Source organism: Bactrocera dorsalis, chromosome 1 (assembly GCF_023373825.1).
Source record: "Bactrocera dorsalis isolate Fly_Bdor chromosome 1, ASM2337382v1, whole genome shotgun sequence".
Classification (NCBI taxonomy): Eukaryota; Metazoa; Arthropoda; class Insecta; order Diptera; family Tephritidae; genus Bactrocera; species Bactrocera dorsalis.
Window position 1 is genome coordinate 95,431,789 of NC_064303.1, and position 23,150 is coordinate 95,454,938.

Consider the following 23,150-nt stretch of genomic DNA (forward strand, 5'->3'; position numbering starts at 1 on the left):
TGAGTATACCAAGGTTTGTCTAATTACTTAAAAAAAGCGTTTTGTGGTCAATTGGCAGGCAGTTTTGGCGAATTTGTAATCAAGAATTTGTGGGTAGTAACGAAAATTTGGCACAGAATTTAATAATCTTATTTTAATTAAACCGTTACCGTCCATCTGCTGGCATACGCCGATGATATTGATATCATTGGCCTCAACATCCCTAGCGTTAGTTCTACTTTCTCCAGGTTGAACAAAGAAGCGAAGCAAATGGGTCTGATATTGTACCAGGGCAAGACGAAATATCTCCTGTCAACAAACAAATATTCCTTCCACTCACGACTTGGGTCCCACGTCACTGTTAACAGGTCCAAATCGTCGATAATTTCATCTATCTTGGGATCCATCGACAATGCCAGTCTCGACTTTAAAACGCATAATAACTCTTGCCAACAGGTGCTACTTCGGACTGAGTAGGCAAATGAGAAGTAAAGTCCTCTCTCAATTCATGTTATATGGTGCAGAGGCATGGGCGATGGCAACAACTTTTTCGAGAGAAATTCGTCCCGAATGGATGAAAACACAACAACTCTGAAAGTATTCGACACAGTAGTCGCCGGGGGGAAGCAGAGGAAGAGGAAGACCTCGACTCTACTGGAAAGACCAGGTGGAAAAGGACCTGGCTACACTTTGAATCTTCAATTGAGCTCAAACAACGAAATGGAAGAACGACTGACGCGCTGTCACTCACCTATAACCGAAAAATTGATAAAAGGGAATTTCGCGTGCTGATAAAATATTGTTTTTTGAAGGAGAAAAGCAGTTGAAGCAAAAACTTGGTTTGATGAAAACATCAAAAAGGTTCACAAAATAATTTCGGATAACCATAAAGTGAAGTTGTTCGCGATGGCAGGCTCTTGAAAGATATCAATTGAACGTGCTTATAAGTATAGCATTCATGAAAATTTCGGTAAGAGAAAGTTGTATGCAAAGTAAGTGCCGCACGAGCTCACTTTTTACCAAACCAAAAACGAAGTTGATGATTCGGAGCTGTATTTGGAGATTTTTAAACGTAATAAACCCGAGTCTTTGGGTCGATATGTGGCAATGCATGAAAATGGCTCCATAATTTCACTTCGAAATCCAATCAACAGTCATCCGAAAGGACTGCACATTATGAACCCGCTAAAAAACGTGGAAAAACTTAACAGTCGGCTGTATTTTGGAATGCGCCTGAAATAATTTGTATTGACTCCCTGAAATAACAAGGACCATCAACAGCGAAAACTTCATAGCGTTATTGGATCATTTCTCGGACAATATCGACTCAAAAATCCATGAATTGGGCTTTGAATTGCTACCACATACACCGTATTCTCCAGATCTGGCCCGTAGTGACCTGTTCTCAGATCTCAAAAGAATGGTCGATGGGATGAAAATTTTGTCGAGTGAAGAGGTGATTGCCGAAACTGAGGTCTATTTGGTAGCAAAGGACAAATCATAATACAAAAATGGTATTGGATGGTTGCCATAACACAGTACAACAGCTAATCTGGGGGGTGAGAAGTTCCAAGTCAGGGTGATGGTACTAGGTCAGTATAGTAAAACCTGACTTTGGCCTTCGTATGTGTCAGTTTTTTTTTATGACCTTTTAAATTTTTTCCTTATCTTGATGTTTTTTCGCTTAGTTGTAACATTTTGGCAAAAAAAAAATTCTCACCCCCCAGACAATAATCCCAAAAATGTTCCACAGTGTAATCAGCATAGCAAAAAAAATAATTTTGAGAAAAGGAATGTGTTTTACTATGGTAGAATGGTAAAATCTAGCTTGAAATGAAACAAGCCATCATTGTTCCCGAGCAATATCATTTCCATTGATCAGAAAAGTACCTAAAGTAAAGGAAAAAAAGAAGATCAGATGTATTTCTCCACCAAGTCTTGTTTCAAATCGATTGACTTGACCCAAGGAAGCTTCGACTTCCTCAAGACAGAAAACGACCTCAGTCGACTCAAATTTCTGAGATACTATTTCACATTTGAAAATAAAGAGAAGTCACATGATGCCAAATCGGGGGAATACGGTAAATGGGGTTCCAGTTTGACCAATTTGCCGATGACGACGACTTTTTTCTCGTCGAATGGGACCGTTTTCTGCGAATTAGCCCCATAACTTGGCATAGGCTTGTGACCGTTTTTCTCGTCTTTAAATAGACGATACAGATATAAGAGAAAAGAGTATAGTCCGAAAAAAAAATATGAGTAATAGAATTTCAATATAAAAAGTTTCGGAACTCGTTGGAATTTTAGTTCGACGGAACGCGGTTAAGTTAATCAATTGCCCGTTTCAATCAATCGTTAAATTTGACTCTAATGTCTTTTCCTAATGCCAAAAGATAATTAGTACATACATATCTTTCCTAATATTTTGACCTAAGCTGTACTGTATGAATTAAAACCTGTGACTTTCAAACTTCGTCCACAGCAGTTTGATTGCCATCGGTCATATTAAAAAAGACACACACCATTTAACAAAGAGTTAGCCAAGTTACATACCATATACATACATATGTACATACGTATCCGGAGTTCTAAAATGCGGCTCAAAGCGGTTAATATTCTATGTTTGCCAATCTAATTTGGAAGATTTGATCAATGTAAATTAACACGGAAATCGTAATATAGAGCCAGAAGACGCTTAATTTTGAAACAACTATTCTTTTTTTTAAACTTATATAAATAAAATAAATATATATATTTCTAAGACCGCATAATTTTAATTTTACTACCGAAATACGGCAGCACTGGCCATCGCTAAGTACTAAACATCAACCAATCAGAAACGCACAGATATTAAAGAAGAGAAATATTAAGAGCAGCAACGACATTTAAGAAAATCCCTGTCGCTAGCGATTATAGAAATCAGAAAGCAATAAGTAGTGAAAAAGAATCGGTGTCGAGTGGTAATTTTAGTTAAAGTTCATAAGAAAACTTGTGTGTTTTACACAATAAAAATAAGATTTTGCGATTAAAAAGAAGTCTTCCTCATAAATAGTGCTAAACACAGCAACTTTGATAAAAAATATTTCTATTATTACTCGGCTTCCGCCTAAGCGGTCTAGAAGAATCTGCACAACAACAAAATTTAATTTCTTAGATAAGATGAAATTAATACTATGTAAGTATGAACAACTAGTTGTTATTTGGTATCGAAATTTCATTATTTCCTTATATTAATGTGCTTGCAAAACACATATGCTGTTATCTTTGCAGCTACACTTTTATTAGTCGGTTTAGCTACCATACCGCTACCGGCATCCGCTTTGTATTCGCCAAGCGATGACGTGGTGGAATTAACGCCCTCTAACTTCGATCGTCTCGTTGTCGAAGATGATGCCGTTTGGGTTGTTGAATTCTTTGCACCATGGTGTGGTCACTGCAAATCGCTCGTACCAGAATATAAGAAGGCGGCCAAGGCCCTGAAGGGTGTAGTGAAAGTTGGCTCAGTCAACGCTGATGAACATCGTTCGCTAGGCGGTCAATATGGTGTTAAAGGTTTCCCAACCATTAAAATCTTCGGCGCTAATAAGCGTTCGCCCATTAGCTACAGCGGCCAACGCACAGCTAAAGCTATTGCGGAGGCGGCACTAGCTGAAGCCAAAAAGAAGGTGCAAGATGTTTTAGGTGGCGGCAGTAGTAGCAGTAGCGGCGGCAGCAGCAGTGGTGGTTCAGATGCCGTCATTGAATTGACTGATGACAACTTCGACAAACTGGTTTTGCAATCCGATGATGTGTGGTTGGTTGAATTCTTTGCACCATGGTGTGGTCATTGTCAGAAACTGGCACCTGAATGGGCTAAAGCTGCTAAGGAGCTGAAGGGCAAAGTTAAATTGGGCGCATTGGACGCCACAGCACACCAGAGCAAGGCTTCGGTAAGTAAAATATTAAGTTATAACAAGTAGTTTATAACGAATTTGAAAGTTTGATTGTATGGAGAACTTTTTGCATACATACATACCTAAATATTTTTATTATTTGCAAACAAAAATTAAATAGGAGTTTATAACCAAATTTTTTGAAAAACGTTAACTATCATAGCATATTTAAAGTATTTAAAAAGAAGAGTTTAATTCAGTATAAACCGATCTACTATAATTTCTTTATTAACAGTTAATCACCCATACACACTTTGCCAAAAAGCTATAAATATGAATATTTACCTTCCCCTCACAGGAATATGGTATTCGCGGCTATCCCACAATTAAATTCTTCCCAGCCGGTAAGAAGAGCAGCAGTGATGCTACTGAATATGATGGCGGTCGCTCTGCCTCCGATATTGTCAGCTGGGCGCTTGAAAAACACGTGGACAGCGCACCTGCTCCAGAATTATATGAGATTTATGATGAAAGCTCTTTCGAAAAAGCTTGTGAGGGTAAGCCACTTTGCGTGGTCTCAGTGCTGCCACACATTCTGGACTGTGATGCCAAATGTCGCAACAAATTCCTCGATACATTGCGCGGATTGGGTGAAAAATACAAGCAGAAATTATGGGGCTGGGCCTGGGCTGAAGGTGGTGCACAAAGCAGCTTAGAAGAATCGTTGGAAATCGGCGGTTTCGGTTATCCTGCTATGGCTGTAGTGAATTTCAAGAAAATGAAGTTCTCGGTATTGAAGGGCTCCTTCTCCAAGGATGGCATCAATGAATTCCTGCGTGACATTTCCTACGGACGCGGACATACTGCACCGGTGCGTGGGGCTAAGAAACCTGAAATTGTCACTGTACAACCATGGGATGGCAAAGATGGTCAATTACCAGCTGAAGAAGAAATCGACTTGTCAGATGTCGATTTGGATGACACCAAGGATGAGCTTTAAAGTATCTTTAGTTGAAATATTTAAACACCTGCATATTCATGTCAATATACACTAAGACTTACCGAAGAAATAGCAACGTTTTACTAGAAAAGAAAGTATTGCGAATGTAAAAAGACATTTGAGCGAATCAAAGGTAAAACCACCAAAAATAAGAAAACAAAAGGGAAAAAACAAATTTTTCAGTTCAAGTTCAAACCTTTTTACACACTACCTACTTAATCAATAATTTATGTGTGACAGTGTTTTTAATTGTCAGACATAAATAGATTCTTAAAATATGCGATTGCATTTACCTATTTACGTGTATAGTTATAACCACACATACCTATATGTAATATATGTAACAAGTGAGTATGTTGTTAGTACTCAGGTGTTATGTGTATTTCTTTGCATTATTTGAAATGTAACTTTTAATAGGGTTCCACAAAGTCTAATTTAGTTGTATTGTATATTTAAGAGATCCCAATTATATAACGGTAAAACTATTTTACTTAAATATATTTTAGAGCCAACATTAATCCAAAAAACTAATAGGTAAATAAAATTATAAATTCATATTTTTTCTATTTCGAATTTTTGTGCTCAACTTATTGAAGTATATGTAAATGAATAAAGAAATCTACTATTTTAAAATCTTGGGTCTTTAAAACATTTTAGTAAAAACTCGATATATGAGAGAATTGTCCAGGACGTTACTTTTGTTTGAATAAGAGATATTTCAGCAATAATAAAAAAATAGTTCTTACAATGGAATAAAATTCGACAGTTTCTTGTTTTCCGAACAGGATTCCTGTAAAATATTTGAGTTTTGGGTACAATCGTCATATTTCGAGATTACAAACAAGAATTTAAAAAAGGAGTCATCGAAATGACTGCGATGTTCCCTGTTAATCAAAATGGATCTCTCGCACCTTCTGTATTTTTTTTTTATTGCTAGAGATACTACAAAAGATGCAAGCGTTCACACTACAGTAACCCAAACGGAACCGCATTTATATCGGACCGGAACGTGTCTCGGCAGCATGCCTTGAAATTACATGGAAGTCAAAGCAGTAATTAACTAGTGAATACAAAAACATTCTAGATGGCTTTTAGCATGCCTACTAACTACTTTCCTGAACAATTCATCTTATTTAAATGCAAAAATATTTCAACAAAAGCAGCGACTTTTGACTATAAACACGTGTGTTGCGTCAAGTTAACGGCCAATAACAAAAAAAAAGGTAAAAGATATATTCATAATTGGTTTTGTGCTGGATATTCATGCATATCAAACTATAAAAATACACATTTCCATTAAAAAAAAATAAACCTACAACTCGTGAAACAAATCTGCGCTTCAGATTTGCGACGCCACGTCATTGTTCGCGGAACACAGGCATTGATGTTGAAATTGAAAACAACAACAAAAAAATTGTAGAAAACACATTTTTATTATAAAAGTTGGATAGTATGACAAAATGTATATTTATTTATATAAAATGTTTATGTAAAAAAATGCTATAAAAATACGTATTCGCACACGTCTTTATAAACAAACTACATGCTACACTATAACTATGCTAGATTTTGTATATATCTAGATTTGTATATTTGTTAAGTATATGGTAAAAATGCAAATGTATAAAAAGTGTCAAATAAATTGGCATGTCATTTGAGCTTTCGGATTTGGCCCCGATAAATTTTTTGTTGCTTATAAATGCTAAGAACTTACAACAAAAAGGGTGTGAAGGTTGTATACTTTTGTTAGTAAAACTACTTATATAAACTTATGTATATTATTCGCTATACCGATATAGGATGCTTAAAATATTTGATCTTGTGAGCACAGGATTTTGTGATAATTCGAGAACTTTTTATATTCGGTATCCGGTTTTTTGTTTTGGAAAATTATCTTAAAAATATGGGGATAAATAGTTTTCATTTCAGGTTTTAGTATTTTTTAAGTACGTGTCCGAGTTGCACACAACCTGGAACTGAGTTATTAACATCAATGTAAAAAGGCAAGAATATTCTATTTTTAAAAATACTTAAATGGAATCACGCTGCTGTATACGTGCACTTCAGCACTATTTAACCTGGCAGTAAGTTTTTAATGTACCACAAAAAATCTCTACAGATTAAACAAAGAGTAGTTTGAAATCTAATTATAACTGGAGTTAGCAGAGTACTTTCTTGTCAGTATTACTTATACACTCATTTAATATGTATGTAAGCATACATAAATTAAATTAGTTTTTTTTGTACCAAACCTTAACCACATTTTGTTGTAAAAATGATTAAATACATAAATGCGAAAAGAAGTAGAAAAATTTTGTAGTCTTTTTTGCTGCTTAAAATTCTTGGAAACAATTTCGCAACAGCGTTTCTTACATACTACATAGTTACATGACGACCTCCCGCTACGTTGAGGTTGCCTCAGTGCTTTTGATCGACCGGAAAGTTCTCTATAGATTGTATTGAATGCGACGTGGCCGAAGTTATGGTCGATGACGCATCCATATAACTATATTTCTTTTCCTCGCGACACAAAAACGGATAACATAGTATGCCATAGTAGAATATCAAACAAGCCATAATAATGAAGAATATTATTGCGATTACACCAAAAGTAGAATAACTAGAGTTTTTGTCTAAATATTCTTTCGGTGTTTGTGGTGGTTCTGTGGTAGGTGGTGGCGTTGGTTGATAGCCTCCATAATAACCACGGCGTCCTGACGTGCGACCCGCATGTAGCGTTGAAAATTGGCAGGTAGCTGCGGGCAATTATATGTGAGTTTATTTCAAGTAAAACATAGCAAATTAATTTCTATACTCACCAATTATGAGTAAAGCAATAACAAAAGCGTTTCTACACATTTTTTTGCACTGATTAAATTTAATGCTAATCTCTAATACACTTGTTGATATTCTCCGAATGGACAAATTAGTAATTTTACAAATCCCCTTGTCTTCTTATTTGTTACTATTGCCGATGGTGCTGCTTCTTCGTTCAAGGCAAACGCGTTTGTGACGACGTTGCCAATTGGAAAATCTTTAATAAACGATGTATACTATGTGGGTGAGAATTATTTTTAGGGTTTTTAAAATTATGTATAAAATTTTTTAATAATCAAAGTAAGATTTAATAATTAAGGGGTTATATTAATTAAATATTAATTACGAATGATATCGAACATAAGCGATCAAATATAAAATTCAAAGGGTATCCGAAGAAATTGGTATAAAGAGTTCATTTGTCATAAATTGCTATTTATTTTCATAACAAAATGAATTCATGTCTTCTTCTAAGTTCGTAAGTTATTTAATTTCTTGTTATATGAAGAAAATATTTTCCTAATAACTTTATATAATTTCATTATATTAGAAACTATTGTGAATTATTTGAACTCAAGTGCCCGGCAGGAATTTTCTTTCATTTGTGTAATTTTCTACCTGTAGGAAGCAATTAAGGTTTACAGTATTGGGAAATGATAGCAGAAAACAAGTGCGAAGGGAAGTCAGTTAATATGTACCTTTTTATATACATACATAGTATATATACATATATATATATATAATATATATATATAGAGAGAGATGTTTTAAAGGATCGTAATGTGTCCATTTTTTTGTTCGATATACATATGTACATATGTACATATATATGTAAGCAAGCAGTGTACTTAGATTCGAGTATGTTAATGTAACAAAGTCCTTGGTTTTTATCATAAGCAATTTTAGTCGAAAATGATATATGTACATACATATAATATATACAATGTAGGACTGATATGAGTAGTAGCTGTTAGTATTTACTCATAAATAAAATTTAACCTCGACAAAAGTCGCCAACCATAAAGTGTGATAATAAATAACTTATTGCGCATTGAAATTAATTGATTTTCAATATTTCGAATACAGTGTAAGCGTAGACATACATATATTTCAGTACGTTTTGAATAACTTACCTATTTGGTGATGCATTAAAATGGATAGTACGAGTAGATAAGTATGTATGTCATTACATGGGTGGAAATTTGATTTTCAAAAGTGCCGGCAAATTGATGCGCGGTGATAATGATTGATGAATTTACATTGGAGGAGGCAATGAAATGAGAAAACAAAAGCAATACAAAAATTATTAATAGCAAAAGAAATGATTTGTATTTAGGTATATAGAGAAAATAAAATAAAAAGATACGTAGAATACGAAATAAAAGTGAACGACATCATAAATGCCTTTGAAGGCAGCGGACAGGTAGACACTGGCAAATTACTTACATACATATGTACGTATGTACGGTAGAAATAAGTATGTAAATAACCTGTAAAAAGTATAAAACTGTAGCCATAAATATTTTTCCTACCTGACTTCCGAGCTATGCACAATTTTTTATATTTATTAAGAGCTACCTAATAGGAAATTCGCTATGATATTGAGTGGAAAAGCATATTTCTCTTAATTTATACTGTTACTGAGTTTATATATACACATATAAGGATTTTTGGAAATCTACTTCGGTATTTAACGGCCTTCTTATCAAATTTCTACATTATATAAATTTAACAGTACAGTAAAATTCCTCATAACCGGACACCCACGATAGCAGTATTTTAAACCGGCTAAGCATAAATAATATTTAAAATGTATCCTTAGAATCAGAAGTTGGAACTCAAGACTAAATTTTAAATAATAAATGTTAGCCAGGAGTGAATGAATGACATTGTGGAAGTTGTCCGGCTTTGAGGACTGTCCGTAGAGGGAAATTTCACCAAATAAAATACAATAATTGCCTGATAAGCATGAAATCCATATTGACAAGAGAGGGTTTTTCCGAACCGAGAACTAGAAACACAAAATTAAAGAGTTGACTCCATGGGTTTAATTTCCTATTGGGTAGCTAAGTACACCTTTTATACGAATATGTGAGGAAATAGTACTTTATATATAAAATATACCTGATATTTAAAAATGAAAATCACGTATCACTGATGCACATATACATATAGTGTTCATGTAGTTGTATAAGTAGAAGTAAGTGTTATAAGTAGAAGTATACTTAAAGAACATGTTGAGCAAAGCAAAAACTGTAATAAACAAAGCGCTATAAAATTTAGAATATGTGTATAGATATGTAAGTATGTATGTGTGCTTGCATATAAAGTGTGTGTAAGCAAGCTGTTTTGAAACAAAACAAACAAAAACATGGTGAGGCAACCAAAATAAAAGGCCTCTTTAGAAGCCGGCTTCCTTTTTTCTTTGTTTAAGACTTTTATATTTACTATATAAGTTATGGTTTTAATATGTCGCTGCAGAGTATAATAGTTTTGTTCACGTTACGGTTGAATGTATGAGTATCAGCTAAGACTAAGCGAATGATCGGGATGACGGGACGAATTGAAATCCGGGTGTAATCTTCAATAAACTTGTTGATATTTTCTGTCAGTCTGGCTCTCTGTCCGTCCGTAAAAGCTGTAACTTGAGTACAAATTAAGATATCTTGATGAAACATGAAACATGTGTTCTCACTGCCACGCCCACAAATCGCCAATAACCGAAAGCATATAAAGTGCCATAACTAAGCACTAAATTAAGATATAAAACTTTAATTAGGCACAGGGCAACACAGTAGCAACAACCATATGACTAACAGGCCTTATATACCTGAAGGTACTTCCCTGGCTTTAATTCTTGCAAGTTGCAGGAGTATAAAAAGTTCGGTTATGCCCGATCTTAGCACTTCCTTACTTTTTAATCTCTGCTTCAATATTCTTAATACATAAATATATGTAAATATGTATGGTATGGGTGTAGATATCAACGAAGCGATAAATGACTGTAAACAAATTCAAGATATTTTACGTATTGCATAAGCTTTTGTAGAATCTTACATACATATGTACATAAATATATACATATAAACATAGCATGTTTTTATAAGTTAATATTTTTACATACACATATTTGTGGTCAGCTAAATTAAATGTTGTCGATACATATATAAGTATGTACATATATTTTCTATATTTATTGCAATATTATAAACTCTGACGCTGCTTGATTATAAAATTAATTCAGCAGCTGCCTTAATTAATAAACATACGCAATATTTTATAATACTTAAGTACAAATGTACTATGTACATATGTATGTACATATATGTACATATATTCTACTGCGCATATTTCTCTCACATATTTTGTGATTGTGATTAAATCAGCTGTGCAAATTTTATTAAAAAAAGACAGTTAATCGTATTTTGATTCAAAAGCTGTAAGAGTCACACCAATTGGCTCAAAAGCGTAAAACATTAATATGGATGCATATGTATACATACATAAGTAGATGGTCATACATACATATGTATTGCGTGGGAAAGTATTGGTTTATTATCGCAAATCTGTAAAGCGAATAAACTAATAAGTATTTAAGTGAAAGGTCAATGAGTCATAGACCCGAAGATTGTTTATTGGTGACGCAGCTAGAAAAATGATAAAAAATTTATATTAATAACTAAACAAAAATTAATGAAACATGAAATTTTAAGTGAAAGGTCAATGAGTCATAAAAATGAAGAAGTTTTATTGACGACGAAGTTATAAAAAAAATTATAAAAAATTTAAATAAAAGAAATAAATAAAATCAGAAAATTAATAAATAAAATATTTAAAAATAATAATTTGGATGTACATAAGAACATTTATACATATGTACATATGTATATACACTTACGAAGAAATTGTTCAAACTAATTTTGCAAAAATGAAGAGTCTATTATGCTATGCAACAGCTGTTTCACCCTTCGAAAAAAATATATGTACATATTTTATTTTTATATCTAAACCCCCTCCAAAACTGTTTGCACTCGAATTTCAACCCTCAAAATAAGATTTTCTCACGCTTTTCGAACATGTGATCTGTCAGTCAGTTCGGGTTTTTTTGTATGGATACGAGTTTGAATAATTGTTGCTTTGTTTTCTATTACTACGCTCACCGCTCTACTTTACATTCAAAAATAACTGTATTTATTAATGGAATGCCCGCTTTAATTGTCAAATAGTTGAACCCAGAACATTTATGTACATATGTATGTACATTTGTATGTCTATATACTTATGTATCTAGTATTTTGCCATAAATATTCACTATGCCAATAAATTATCCCACTGTTCCACTTTAGTATTAGTAAAAGAAAACTTAGAAGCTTTTATAGGGCTTGTCACTAATATTTCCAATCTGCTTTGCTTCTAATTTGCTATGAATGTACATTAGACTGGGTCAATTTGTATGGAGCAAAAAAAAATGCACCAAGCGGTTATCAAAATCGTAAACTACGATGAATTCTAAGAAAATTTGCCCAAGAAACCATGGCTCTAAAATCAAAACGGAGCCTCCGGTTTTTAACGAGAAACTTTTCATTTTGTTTTTTTTTTTTTTTCAATAAATGAAATGGAAAATGGTAACAACTACTGGAGCCGAAAACATCAAGCAGTGACCGTACAGGTGCTGCTACACCTTCTCAGCGTTATATGGCAGGTGGCCGTAGTTTTTGCCCAATTTTAATCATTTTCATAATCTCACCTAACTAGGTACAATCTAAAATGTGTACCAAATTTAGTCGAAATCGATAAAGAAGTTCCAGAGATTTACATATGCACTCAAAAGTAGGCGGTGACATGCCAAAATTTTCATATTGTCGAATTTCTGGCTGCAAAACAACACCGAATACCAAACTCAAGATGTTTCCCTTCAACAGTTATTAAAATTTCCGATCTTTAGTGTTTTCAAAAATTACCGTTATATGGTAGGTGGGCGTGGTTATTATCCGATTTCGATCATTTTCCAGATATCTCTTAAGTAGGCATTGTGTAATATGTATACCAAATTTGAACGAATTGAATTTTCTGCTTAAATACAACATCACATACCAAATTTGAGCAAATTAGCTTCGATAGCTACAAAACAAGCAAACAATCGACAGTGGAATAGGAATTGGATTTTTTTTTTACAAAATACAATATACGAAATTTTCTCGCTAAAAACCGGAGGCTCGATTTTCATTTTAGACCCATGGTTTCTTGGGCAAATTTTCTTAGAATTCATCGTAGTTTACGATTTTGATAACCGCTTTGTCAAGAAAAAAATTGACCCACTCTAATGTACATACTTATGTATATTGTATAACGAAATAATCTGTCATTTTCACCTTTATTTTATTTCGTTCCATATTTCTGCGCTGCAATTCGTGAAACTATAAACAGAACTGCACGAATGCATTTTGAAATATTTTCATATGTAGATACACATACATACATACATAGAATTGCAATTTCAAACAAAGGCGCACGGAAATGCATTTTTTTATGAATTCTTCGAAGGTGACCTTGATAAATGTCATACAAAACTTATAGCTACATACTTACATATATACAAATATGTACATATATGAAGTATGTAGATTTGTGTATATAGTACAAAATATTGTATTCCTTCAAATAAGAACGCAAATATTGCATGATATGGGATGTTTGCGATTTTAGGCAGTTCTACCTAAGCCAAGTATATACAAAGGTATAAAGAGGGGACAGATTTTGAAGAATAAACTAAGAAATTATGAACAAAGTCTTACTATTTTTTGCTCTTAGTAATTGGTATAGTTAAATTCCTTATAACCGGACACTCGTAGTTTTCTTGTCCGGCTAAAGAAGCTGCCCATATATGGTGGCGTGAAAAAAGAAGTGTTCAAAATGTTTTCTTAGAGTCGGAAGCTGCCACTCAGAACTATTTTTTACATTTCTATTGTAAATTCGAACCAATGTCAGGCTTAGTGAGTTATAGACACTCATCTCATAGGTTTCCGTTGAGCCACCGCGAACCAGTCGGCACCAGTGCAGGAGAATTTGTTTACTATGACCACTTTACATATTGTTCTTAAAAACTGTTTTAAAACATCAAAAAATAAGAAGAATTAAAAAAAAAATAAACTGTACACAAATATTATGAAATCTAGACTGTTTATCACAGATAATTTGAATAAAATATTACCTCATGTCCGCTTATAGGAATAGCTTTTATATGAAAATTATAATGTGTTCATTAAACTTGTCCAGTTATGAGAGATGTCCGGTTATGACAACTGTTCTTAATGGGGAACTTCACTGTATATAGTTTTACACATGTACATAAGTATGTGCATACATACATATGTATGTATGTATGTATAGTATATGCCCGCGATAACTAAAATCTGTATTTTACAACAACGTCAAGAATTTAGTGGAGCGAGTGCAATTGAGTTCAGACCACAAACACACACATACACATATACACATTTACGATTAAAGCAAATCGGACACAGCCAAAGCGGTCGGTTAGTTATTTATAACAACGTTGAACATTATAAAAATCAAACAAAAACACAGCAACAAAACAAACAACGAAGACATTAAATTTGTATGGCGGAAAAGAAAAATGTACCGTTATACATATGTACATATTCGTTATAATTACAACACTGTGCATTTTAAAATATACATAGTTGTATACATACATACATACATATTCGTATACGAATATTACAACAAAATTTCGAATAAATACATACATTCATACATATGTACATATGTATGTATGTAGGTGAATCTAAAAAAAAAATAAAATTAAAATTTTGAAAAAAATAAAAATTTTTGAAGAAAAAAAATAAAAATTTTGCACAAAACAAAAAACTTTTCAAAAAAAAAAGAAAATTTTTGAAAAAAATTAAACTTTTTGGAAAAAAAATAAAATAAAATTTTTGGAAAAACTAAAATGTTTGTAAAAATTAAAATTTTTGAAAAAAAATTCGAGCCTGTTTGTTGTTTGAAAGGAAAGAAATATCAATAAGACATTAATTTCGATAGGGTTACCAGTAAACGACTGACAGTTTGTGATACAGCAATAGATACATATGTATATACATATATGTATGTATATGTATATGAAAGAGATGAGGGGAAACCCCGTTTGCATAAAAAAAAATTATATCTTAGCCAATTAATTGGTTTTAAAATATAACTTATTGACAGTTTTTTGTGTACAAAAACAAAAATTGGATTGCTGATAATTATTTTGCTAATTCAAAATTTCATACTCGATCTTCATAATGTCATTTTACCAGAAATATGAATTATATTCAAAATATAAATAGTTAAAAGTTAAGGATTTTAGCTCAAACTAATTCAATAGTTTATGGAGTTTGTTTTTGTAACGGCAGAAAATTAAAGTTGACAAATCTTTGCCGTATATAAACACAAATCCGTTTTTATTACGTAAAGCGACTGCCGACAGAATGGACCCTATAGATCAGAGGTGCTTACGCTGACGTTTGGCTCTCAACATGTTGTTGTCATGTGGCTGTGGAGTTAAATTTTTCATGGAGCCTTGCTTCTATAGATCATTTTGTACGAAATCTAAAAGTTCCGTTCCCACGACTGTAGGGTCTGCATAACCGGAACGGCCCCGAATTTTTTAGCCGATCAAGAAATGTCAACTCGGTAGATTCTGCCGTTACAACAACAATAACAACAACATATCTAAAAGTCAAAACTAACGATTTTCAAAAATAAAAAACAAAAGTTTTTGTTTAGTTTTAATTTTAGTTTTATATATATTATTAAATATTTATTCAATGAGTTATAATTTAACTGCAGCTTCATGCTTGAAACAGTCTCAACTTTTTTTTTTGTTTTAAATCTAATTACAATACAATAATATGAATATCAGAAAAAAATTAATACAAATGTTAAAATCATAAATAAACCAAAGTGTTATTAGTGCATTACACAGAATGCATAAACAGGTGCGAGATGTGTCACGTTATACAATTTGTGAGTTTACTAAATAAAAAAACTTGTTTTAAGAAAATTACCTAAAACTTTGCAGAAACAATGTCAGTATATCTATACTAATTAGTTACTTATGTTACGAAGTAATGTTATAGCTAACAATAGTACGAAATATTGTGTTTCAAAATTTTCACACATATAATAATATTCGCAATGCAACTTTTTTCTCTAATTTTAATATTTCTTTTTTTGTATTTGTATTTGCTTTGATGTGTAAACCGCCGCCCAACTTGCATACGCTGCACAATTATACGTCAGTATGTAAAAAATGGCAGTTTCTGCAAGTGGTTGGCCGTCAACACACGCCGTCAATAATACTTCGCCGCGACGCTGCGCAACCCCCTTTCCTTAATTTAGCTTACGCTTGGTACAAAATCCCACCAAAACTCGTTATCTTATTTCAGCTGCTAGACGATGATCCTCCTGCTCCTCCTTTTGCTCCTGCTCCTTACTTTAACTCCTGCTTTTCAACGCAATAAACTCCACTCTAACGCTCAAAATTTTTTATTGTATTGGGTTTATTACGACGCCACGTAGCGCCAATTAAGCCCGCTTTCTTCTTCTTAGGTTTCTGCTTTGTCTCCTTTTCGATTTTTATATATTTTTTAACTTTTTGCTCCTCACTAACGCGTTTGTACTTCTGCTTCTGTTTCTGCTGCTGCGGCTGCTGCACTACTTCTACCTCCTCACTTTGGACCAACACTCAATTCTTGGCGGCACACGTCTTTCGATTGTTATTGGTATTCATAAATTTAGTAACTAATTTGCGTGAATGTCCGTTAGGATCAAAGTGATTAGTGTGCTCGCTGGCCTCCTTCTTGCTGCGTTGCTTGCCACTGCGGCCCGAAAAGATGTGCTTGTCGTGGTCGAAGTTGTAGTGCTCGTATTCATCGAAATAAGCCTCAGACATTTTGTTTTGACTATGGTTTTGCAGTTGATAAACTTTAAATGAGATCTTGCGGTTGCTTTTTTGCAGCTTTTGTTTTTAATTTCTGTAACTTTCTTTCAGTTGCTGGTCTCTTTGCTTTAGGATAATACTTGAAAATTTATTTTTGCTTAAAAAGCTTTGATTATTTTTGCTTTCTTCTAAACAAGTTGCTTATTCAGCACCTTTGAACGGTATGTCTTCACTTCACGAATTGTGTTATTCAATTAAACTGGATTTTTGCTGCGCACTTTCCTTTATATACCCAGCGGAGAGCCGGTGCAAAAAGCGCCGTTTTCTGATTTGACTCTGCTTTTAGTTTTGTTTTCGTTGCCATTGCCACTGTCGACACGGTGTTTTTCGTATTGTTGTTTTTGCTTTTGTTTGGTGCTCGCTCTCTGCGTAGCTCTCGGTCGCGCAAAATGGGAGACCGGTTGGGGGCTTTATCAGACGTCTTGCCGTCTATTATAATATGTAGTTCCTTTGTTTTTGAGATTTTTTTTTGGAATACTGCGCAGTTTATTTTTGTTTTATAACATTTTGCCGTTTACCTTACATTGCTGCCACTTGCTCTTCAAGCAAACATCCACATATGTATGTACATACATAGATACTTATATGTATGTAAGTATATGTAGAGTATATTTCAACGTGGCCTCAACAGCTGAAAGCGCACGATAGGTAAAATCATAAATAAATAAATGTATGTGTAGTTATATGTACAACCAAAACAAAAACACATACAAACTTACCGACATAAAACTATTCCATACTCACCACCACTCAATTCCAGCTGTTGTCGCTCAGCTATAATTTGCTTTCCATGCACACAGGGTGCGCGCGTCTGAGTTTCTAGAAAGTTGGAGCACTATCCGAAGTTGTAGGCTATGCTAAGTAGACACATAAGTTAGAAAAAACACTGTTCCGCATAGCTTTCTAATTACGTATTTGTTGGCACTTCTCGAAAAATCGAGAAACCTCTGGAGCTAATAAGTTTGGAGTTGTGTGTATGTATGTATGTATGTATGTATGAATAACACTTCTGTTCACATTTTCACAACGAAAAGCTGACGCAATTTGAAAAAAATGATGAATGTTAACGGACACTATTTTTGAAGTGAAAACACTACAAAATCTTTTAACGCCATCGCAAATCGCTTACAACTCGAAAAAATATTTATTTTTTTTTTATAAAAATTTCTGTTTTCTTAAAATATGCCCTTAATCTGTCAAATACTAATTTTTTTATTTTTAATTTCTAAAAAATCAACTATTTTTACGCTGTTATACTAAGTGTGAATATTTAAAAATCGTAATAAAAATCATTTAATTACATCTACATACCACGAGTTTTGTATTTTTAAAGAAAAATGTACCGGTAAGTAAGATTTTGAAAATAAAATATACTACTTTTTATATACCAAAGTTATGTACATATGTATGTGTGTATTTTTTGTTGTCAAAGTTTCCGGTAAATACGGATTTCCTAATTCGTAAAAATTATTCATTTCCGCTTCTCATTGGTAGAAAAGCAACAACCAAGGCAGATTTGCATACAATGTACATACATTAATACATACACATCTATCCTATGCTGGAAGTTCTAAACAACGCACAAATATTCTAAGTAAACCTAACTTGAGTCCTTGTTAAAAGTTATTGCCCTCACATATTTTACATATATACTGCATTTTATAAACAATTGTGTAAACAGATATGTACATTTCTGATGAAATATAATGGGACCAGCGCAGGCGAAAAAAAATTAAAATTTTATTAACTTTTTATATTCTGAACGTTACTGAGAAAATCAGGAGCCACTTAGCGTAAATGCGACACTCATATATGTAAATAAAAATATGCATAAGTAAATACTATAAAAACAATAAGTTAACAAAAACAATCAACTAGAATTTTCCAAACCATAATCCCACGCGCCAATGAGGTATCGATGTTTTGCTCAACAGGCCAACGTGATTGTATGCACACACACAGAAAGCTATCTAATGCCAAGAGCAGCCACGCAGTAAAAAGCCCTGACCGATTTTTGTTTTTGCGTATCTTTGTTTTTATTATCATATTCGCCGGTTTGTTTACTTCGAAATGAGTAAATTATATTTTTGTTGTACCAATAAGTAACAGTCTTGGTAACAAATAATCTAGCAAGTTGTAGAAGTTTACCTTGTAGCGCTGCTGCTGCTCCGCACCTCTGCAAATCAACACATTGTTCTGGAATTTTCTTATCAAAACACTTGTATACACTTTCTTTTTTGGAACACTTAATGATTCACAGCGCAAAACGCTATTTCATAAAGCGTATCACAATAAACACACAAAAATCTGAATTGATGCGCACAACGCAATTGACTAATTGGCAGCCGGCTTTTTGCACACTTTTCTTTTATCAATAACACACCTAACTACATAGCCTGTACATTGCACTTGATTTGCACACAGAATTGGTAGTTGTATTGATTTACAACTAATAAGAACCAAAAACATGACTTTAATACACTAAATTTATTAAAGTACGGCACTTTCACGAAATTCTTTTACACGAAACTTTAAAATGGCGGAATAACTGACCGGAGCTGGATAAACGGTAAATATTTGGCAGGTCAGTGACGTCAGCGAAAGAAAAGTACAGGATGTACCAAAGTCTTAGGTATTTATGTTATAAAAATTCTTATTGGAATGTTTAGTTCTTGTGAACGCACCGGAAGTTGGGGTTGCAATTCACTGTACAACGCAAATATCAATATCTTAAGTAATCCCAACATAACATAACTTATCAAAATAATCATTATTATAATTAAGTAGATAAGATTATTTTGTTTAAACTCTTATTTTAATTATAAGTCGTTACAAAATCATTGCAATCACCCTGTGTCAATTCATAAACTCCCATCTGTCATTCCAGTTGCTGCAAAATTGTTAAGCTACGCGCGCGGAAATGGTTATTGCGTATAAAATTCGTAGTCCGGTGAAAATCTAATTACTTCCGATTAATCCAAATTTAAATTAACAAAATAACAATTCCGTCTAAGCATTAGGCTCAGGTAATAAATTATCTTCAGTGTAAGGCAAAAGTTTGTGATAATTATAATATATTTTGCAAATGTCTATGAAGAGTCCTTTTGCCTGTGCCGCTACCTAGTGCAAATAGAAGTTAAAATCTGTGGTCCAAGTCTCATACTAAGTAATCATGAGAGAAGCCATGTCAAAATAAGCAAAGTTCGATCTCTACACCATCTTTGAAAAATATCATCAAGAGGTTTTATTAGCAAAGTCCTCTCGTCAGTGCTAGTCCTCTATTTAAGTGAAAAAAGTCTATAATTATTACAAAAATGTAGTCTATCAATGTAAAAATGAGCAAAGTTCCATTTATATTCCAAAATATGTGTGCATATGTGCTTATATTAGCGATATCCTATAATCTGCGCCAGAAAGTGTGTGGTGAATGTTTTTATAATTATTACAAAAGTGAACAGCAAATCCCAATTTATAAAGCAATTTTCTGTAAAAGTGGAGAAAAGCTTATTTTAGCTAAGCCTATTATCAATGCCAATGCTCCAAGTGTAAATGAAAGTGTGTGATCTGTGAAAAAATGGTTATAATTATTAGAAATTATCCCTTTAAAGTGAGAAAAATCCCATTGCTGTTCCGTGTTATCTACAAATGTTTATATCGACATTGGTTCTATTTGCTGTATTCTATTTCTTACACCAAGCTTCGAATTGCAAATGATAGTGAATAGTGTGATCAAAAAAAATTATAATGAACATATTCAAAGAAAAATTCCAACCTACATTGGCACCGGACCAGTTACCAGGTAAGTGTCCTTGCCACCATTATAATCAAACACAAAATTGCATTTAACACGTAAAATTTATTCAACTATTAACATTATTACTTAATATATTTGTAACTGTTGCAACAACTGCATTCGGTTTGGGCGCAATGGATACTTGTCGTTTGTTTTGTGTTAAAATAGTGGCCTTCTTTTTCGTGCGAGCTTTTTTTGTCAAATCTTTCGTGTTGACTTTTTCTTTCTTCTCATTCAATAGCACGCCTTTATCGATGCCAGTCAACGGTGGCAAATCGAATTCGTCACAGACATTATTTTCAAAAGCATTCTCAACTATCTCTGGCAATTCCAATTGCACTTCCTTCTCAGTATGCACACGTTGTACATGTTCCTTCACTTTATCCGAACGATGACTGCTAAATGAACATAATTGACATTTGTATTTGTGTATTTCATCAGTAGAATGTTTGAGCGCATGCCGTTTCAAATTCTTACTTTGACTAAATTTACAACCACAAACCTCGCATACAAATGGACGCTCTTGTTTATGCGTTTCCATGTGTATACGTAGATTTTCTTTGCGATTTGCATGATGATTACAGTCAGGATATGGGCATTTAAAGTATTCGCCAGTGTGTTGTAATTTATGTGATTTTAGTGCTTTCATATGTGTTGTGCTATAACCGCAAACATCACAAAGCATTTGCTTCTCTTTATTGTGTATTAGCATATGGCTGTTCAAGCCTTGCTTCCACTTGAAACCTTTTCCGCAGTGTTGGCATTGATGCGGTGTTTCGGTTGTGTGCTTGGGTAAATGAATGGTTAGCGCTGCGCGATTGACAAATCGAGCACCGCACTCTAGGCAAAAGAATGGTTTCTTCAAATTGCTCAGATGGTGCTGAATATGCGCTTCATACTCGCGCCATGCCAGAAAGCCAACTTCACACAGCGAGCAGGTGAGATGAGAGGGTTCGCAGCTACTCATATGTGTGATCATTTCCTGCACGCGATAGCATTTGAAATCACAACCGATACAATAGTTGATTTTACTGCTGGAACTTGTGGCCCGTGGATTTTTTAGCTTCAAAATCAAATATAAATATATATAGTTATTCGGTCACAAATGACATGGTCTACTTACATTAAAAAAGTTGCGTTGATCTTTAAATATATCCCTATTGCCTAAATTAACATCACGCTTCTTCTCCGTCTCGGTTTCTACGGTCTCTTTCTTTACCAGAATCTCAGCCTCATTCTGGACATCACATTCTTGACTTATCACCGCCATATTATTACCACTCACTGTAGGCACCAATTCATCTGGCAATTCAAATAAATTCATTAACTCTGTCACTGCTAAAATCTTTGCCAATTGCTTGAAATGCGGTTCATGTTCCTTAGATATGGAAACTATATCTTCGTAGAAAAAGTCCATCATGGTGTGCAAACACTGTGTACAACTAAAATTATTGATGGTCACCTTTAATGGATTGTGTATGGAAAATTGCAATGACTTTTGTATGAATTGTGGTCCGCCAATGAAGCGACTTTGTGCGCCAACAACACAAAAGTGTCCGAATTCGGCATTTGCATCATCGCCAGCCACATCCAATTCCAATTCGATTATTAAATCACAGTATTGTCCCGAACGACGTTGATTGTTGAGATAATTGGAAACTTTGGAATGCAGCGGTTTATGTAGAGTTGGCACTAATTCAAGAGCTGCATTCATTATCCATCAATTTGTTTATTTCTAAAAATCCGAGCTGTTGCAATTTATTTGTTTACCTTAATTTGAAATAGAAATAGAAACAGCTGATTCTGACACATGGTTGCATTAGCTAAATAAAAAAGATTGGAAAATGTTACGGTTGTAACAAAATTAATAATTTTAATTTTGGCAAAGAGGAGTTTATATTTTATTATAATTAAGAAAATGTGGCCGTAAATAAAAAAAAATATATATTATGGTATTCCATACCAAATCGACCACTTTTGAACCCGACCCCCTTAGGTTTTGCTGAAACTTATCCATCCTTTTCTACCCTTTGAAAAACATTTTTGAGAATTTTTTCAAAATTTTTTGTCCAACTGCAAAAAAGTTATGAATTTTGCTGTTTTTTGCTAAAAAATATGGCTTTTTTATATTCAAATAGCCATAACTTTTGTTGAAATTGAGTTTTGGGGACCATTTTTTTTTTTAATTTTTGTTTTTGAATGAACTTTTCGAAAAAATACTCGAAAAAAATTTAACACGATCAATTATATAAAATAATCGGCTTTATAAGTAAAATCATAATTTTTTTTTTAAATTTCGTCATTATTATTATTTTTTTTTTTTGTTTTTTTTTTTTCTCAAAAAAAAATGTCAATTAATTTGACAACTATCTCTGCTAATCTCGGAGTGGGCCGATTTTTTTTTATATTTTTTTTTGAAAAAAATTTGATGTTGTAGAAGGATCATACGAGTATTCCTTTTTTGTTTTGGGAGCTTAAGGTCAAGTAGACAATCAGGTAGCTTATCCATGCGTCCCACTATCTCGTCCATGGGATGAACGATACAAACTTTCTTTAAAGAAACTATAACTCTCTTTATTGTACAGAAATCCACTCTGATCTTGAAACAAAAAATTCAAGTGATTTGCTAAATAATTTTGTGTGGAGCATACGAGTATGTCGGTTTGAGTTTAAATTTGAACA

The 23,150-nt window shown here is 33.4% G+C and overlaps 4 protein-coding genes across 4 annotated transcripts; 1 reads left to right on the forward strand and 3 right to left on the reverse strand.

The window, feature by feature from the left end:
* The first annotated feature begins 2,888 nt into the window (after nucleotides 1–2,888).
* On the forward strand, nucleotides 2,889–5,484 carry LOC105228716 (protein disulfide-isomerase A6 homolog). Its single transcript, XM_011208656.4, has 3 exons — nucleotides 2,889–3,154; nucleotides 3,250–3,908; nucleotides 4,210–5,484. Exons 1-3 carry the CDS (start codon nucleotides 3,139–3,141, stop codon nucleotides 4,849–4,851), a joined length of 1,317 nt encoding a protein of 438 aa, XP_011206958.1. The 5' UTR covers nucleotides 2,889–3,138; the 3' UTR covers nucleotides 4,852–5,484.
* Nucleotides 5,485–6,265: 781 nt separating this feature from the next.
* LOC105228717 (uncharacterized) lies at nucleotides 6,266–7,856 on the reverse strand. The gene is made up of 2 exons (XM_049456939.1): nucleotides 7,671–7,856; nucleotides 6,266–7,607 (listed from the first exon to the last, which is right to left on the reverse strand). Exons 1-2 carry the CDS (start codon nucleotides 7,708–7,710, stop codon nucleotides 7,270–7,272), a joined length of 378 nt encoding a protein of 125 aa, XP_049312896.1. The 5' UTR covers nucleotides 7,711–7,856; the 3' UTR covers nucleotides 6,266–7,269.
* An 8,336-nt stretch (nucleotides 7,857–16,192) lies between these two features.
* LOC105228718 (nuclear protein 1) lies at nucleotides 16,193–16,857 on the reverse strand. The gene has a single exon (XM_011208658.4). The coding sequence runs from the start codon at nucleotides 16,625–16,627 to the stop codon at nucleotides 16,421–16,423; it is 207 nt and encodes a 68-aa protein (XP_011206960.1). The 5' UTR covers nucleotides 16,628–16,857; the 3' UTR covers nucleotides 16,193–16,420.
* A 3,642-nt stretch (nucleotides 16,858–20,499) lies between these two features.
* On the reverse strand, nucleotides 20,500–22,263 carry LOC125778588 (zinc finger and BTB domain-containing protein 24-like). The gene is made up of 2 exons (XM_049456883.1): nucleotides 21,592–22,263; nucleotides 20,500–21,531 (listed from the first exon to the last, which is right to left on the reverse strand). Exons 1-2 carry the CDS (start codon nucleotides 22,180–22,182, stop codon nucleotides 20,536–20,538), a joined length of 1,587 nt encoding a protein of 528 aa, XP_049312840.1. The 5' UTR covers nucleotides 22,183–22,263; the 3' UTR covers nucleotides 20,500–20,535.
* Between the last annotated feature and the right edge of the window lie 887 nt (nucleotides 22,264–23,150).

Excerpts from the sequence above, each read along its gene's own strand:
- LOC105228716 (XM_011208656.4), top strand. Across the intron at positions 3,909-4,209 it reads CACACCAGAGCAAGGCTTCG|GAATATGGTATTCGCGGCTA; the intron begins GTAAGTAAAATA and ends TTCCCCTCACAG.
- LOC105228718 (XM_011208658.4), bottom strand. The coding sequence starts at position 16,627 with ATGTCTGAGGCTTATTTCGATGAATACGAGCACTACAACTTCGACCAC.
- LOC105228717 (XM_049456939.1), bottom strand. The coding sequence starts at position 7,710 with ATGTGTAGAAACGCTTTTGTTATTGCTTTACTCATAATTG. Across the intron at positions 7,608-7,670 it reads TATTGCTTTACTCATAATTG|CTACCTGCCAATTTTCAACG; the intron begins GTGAGTATAGAA and ends AATTGCCCGCAG.
- LOC125778588 (XM_049456883.1), bottom strand. The coding sequence starts at position 22,182 with ATGAATGCAGCTCTTGAATTAGTGCCAACTCTACATAAACCGCTGCAT. Across the intron at positions 21,532-21,591 it reads ATCAACGCAACTTTTTTAAT|CTAAAAAATCCACGGGCCAC; the intron begins GTAAGTAGACCA and ends TTGATTTTGAAG.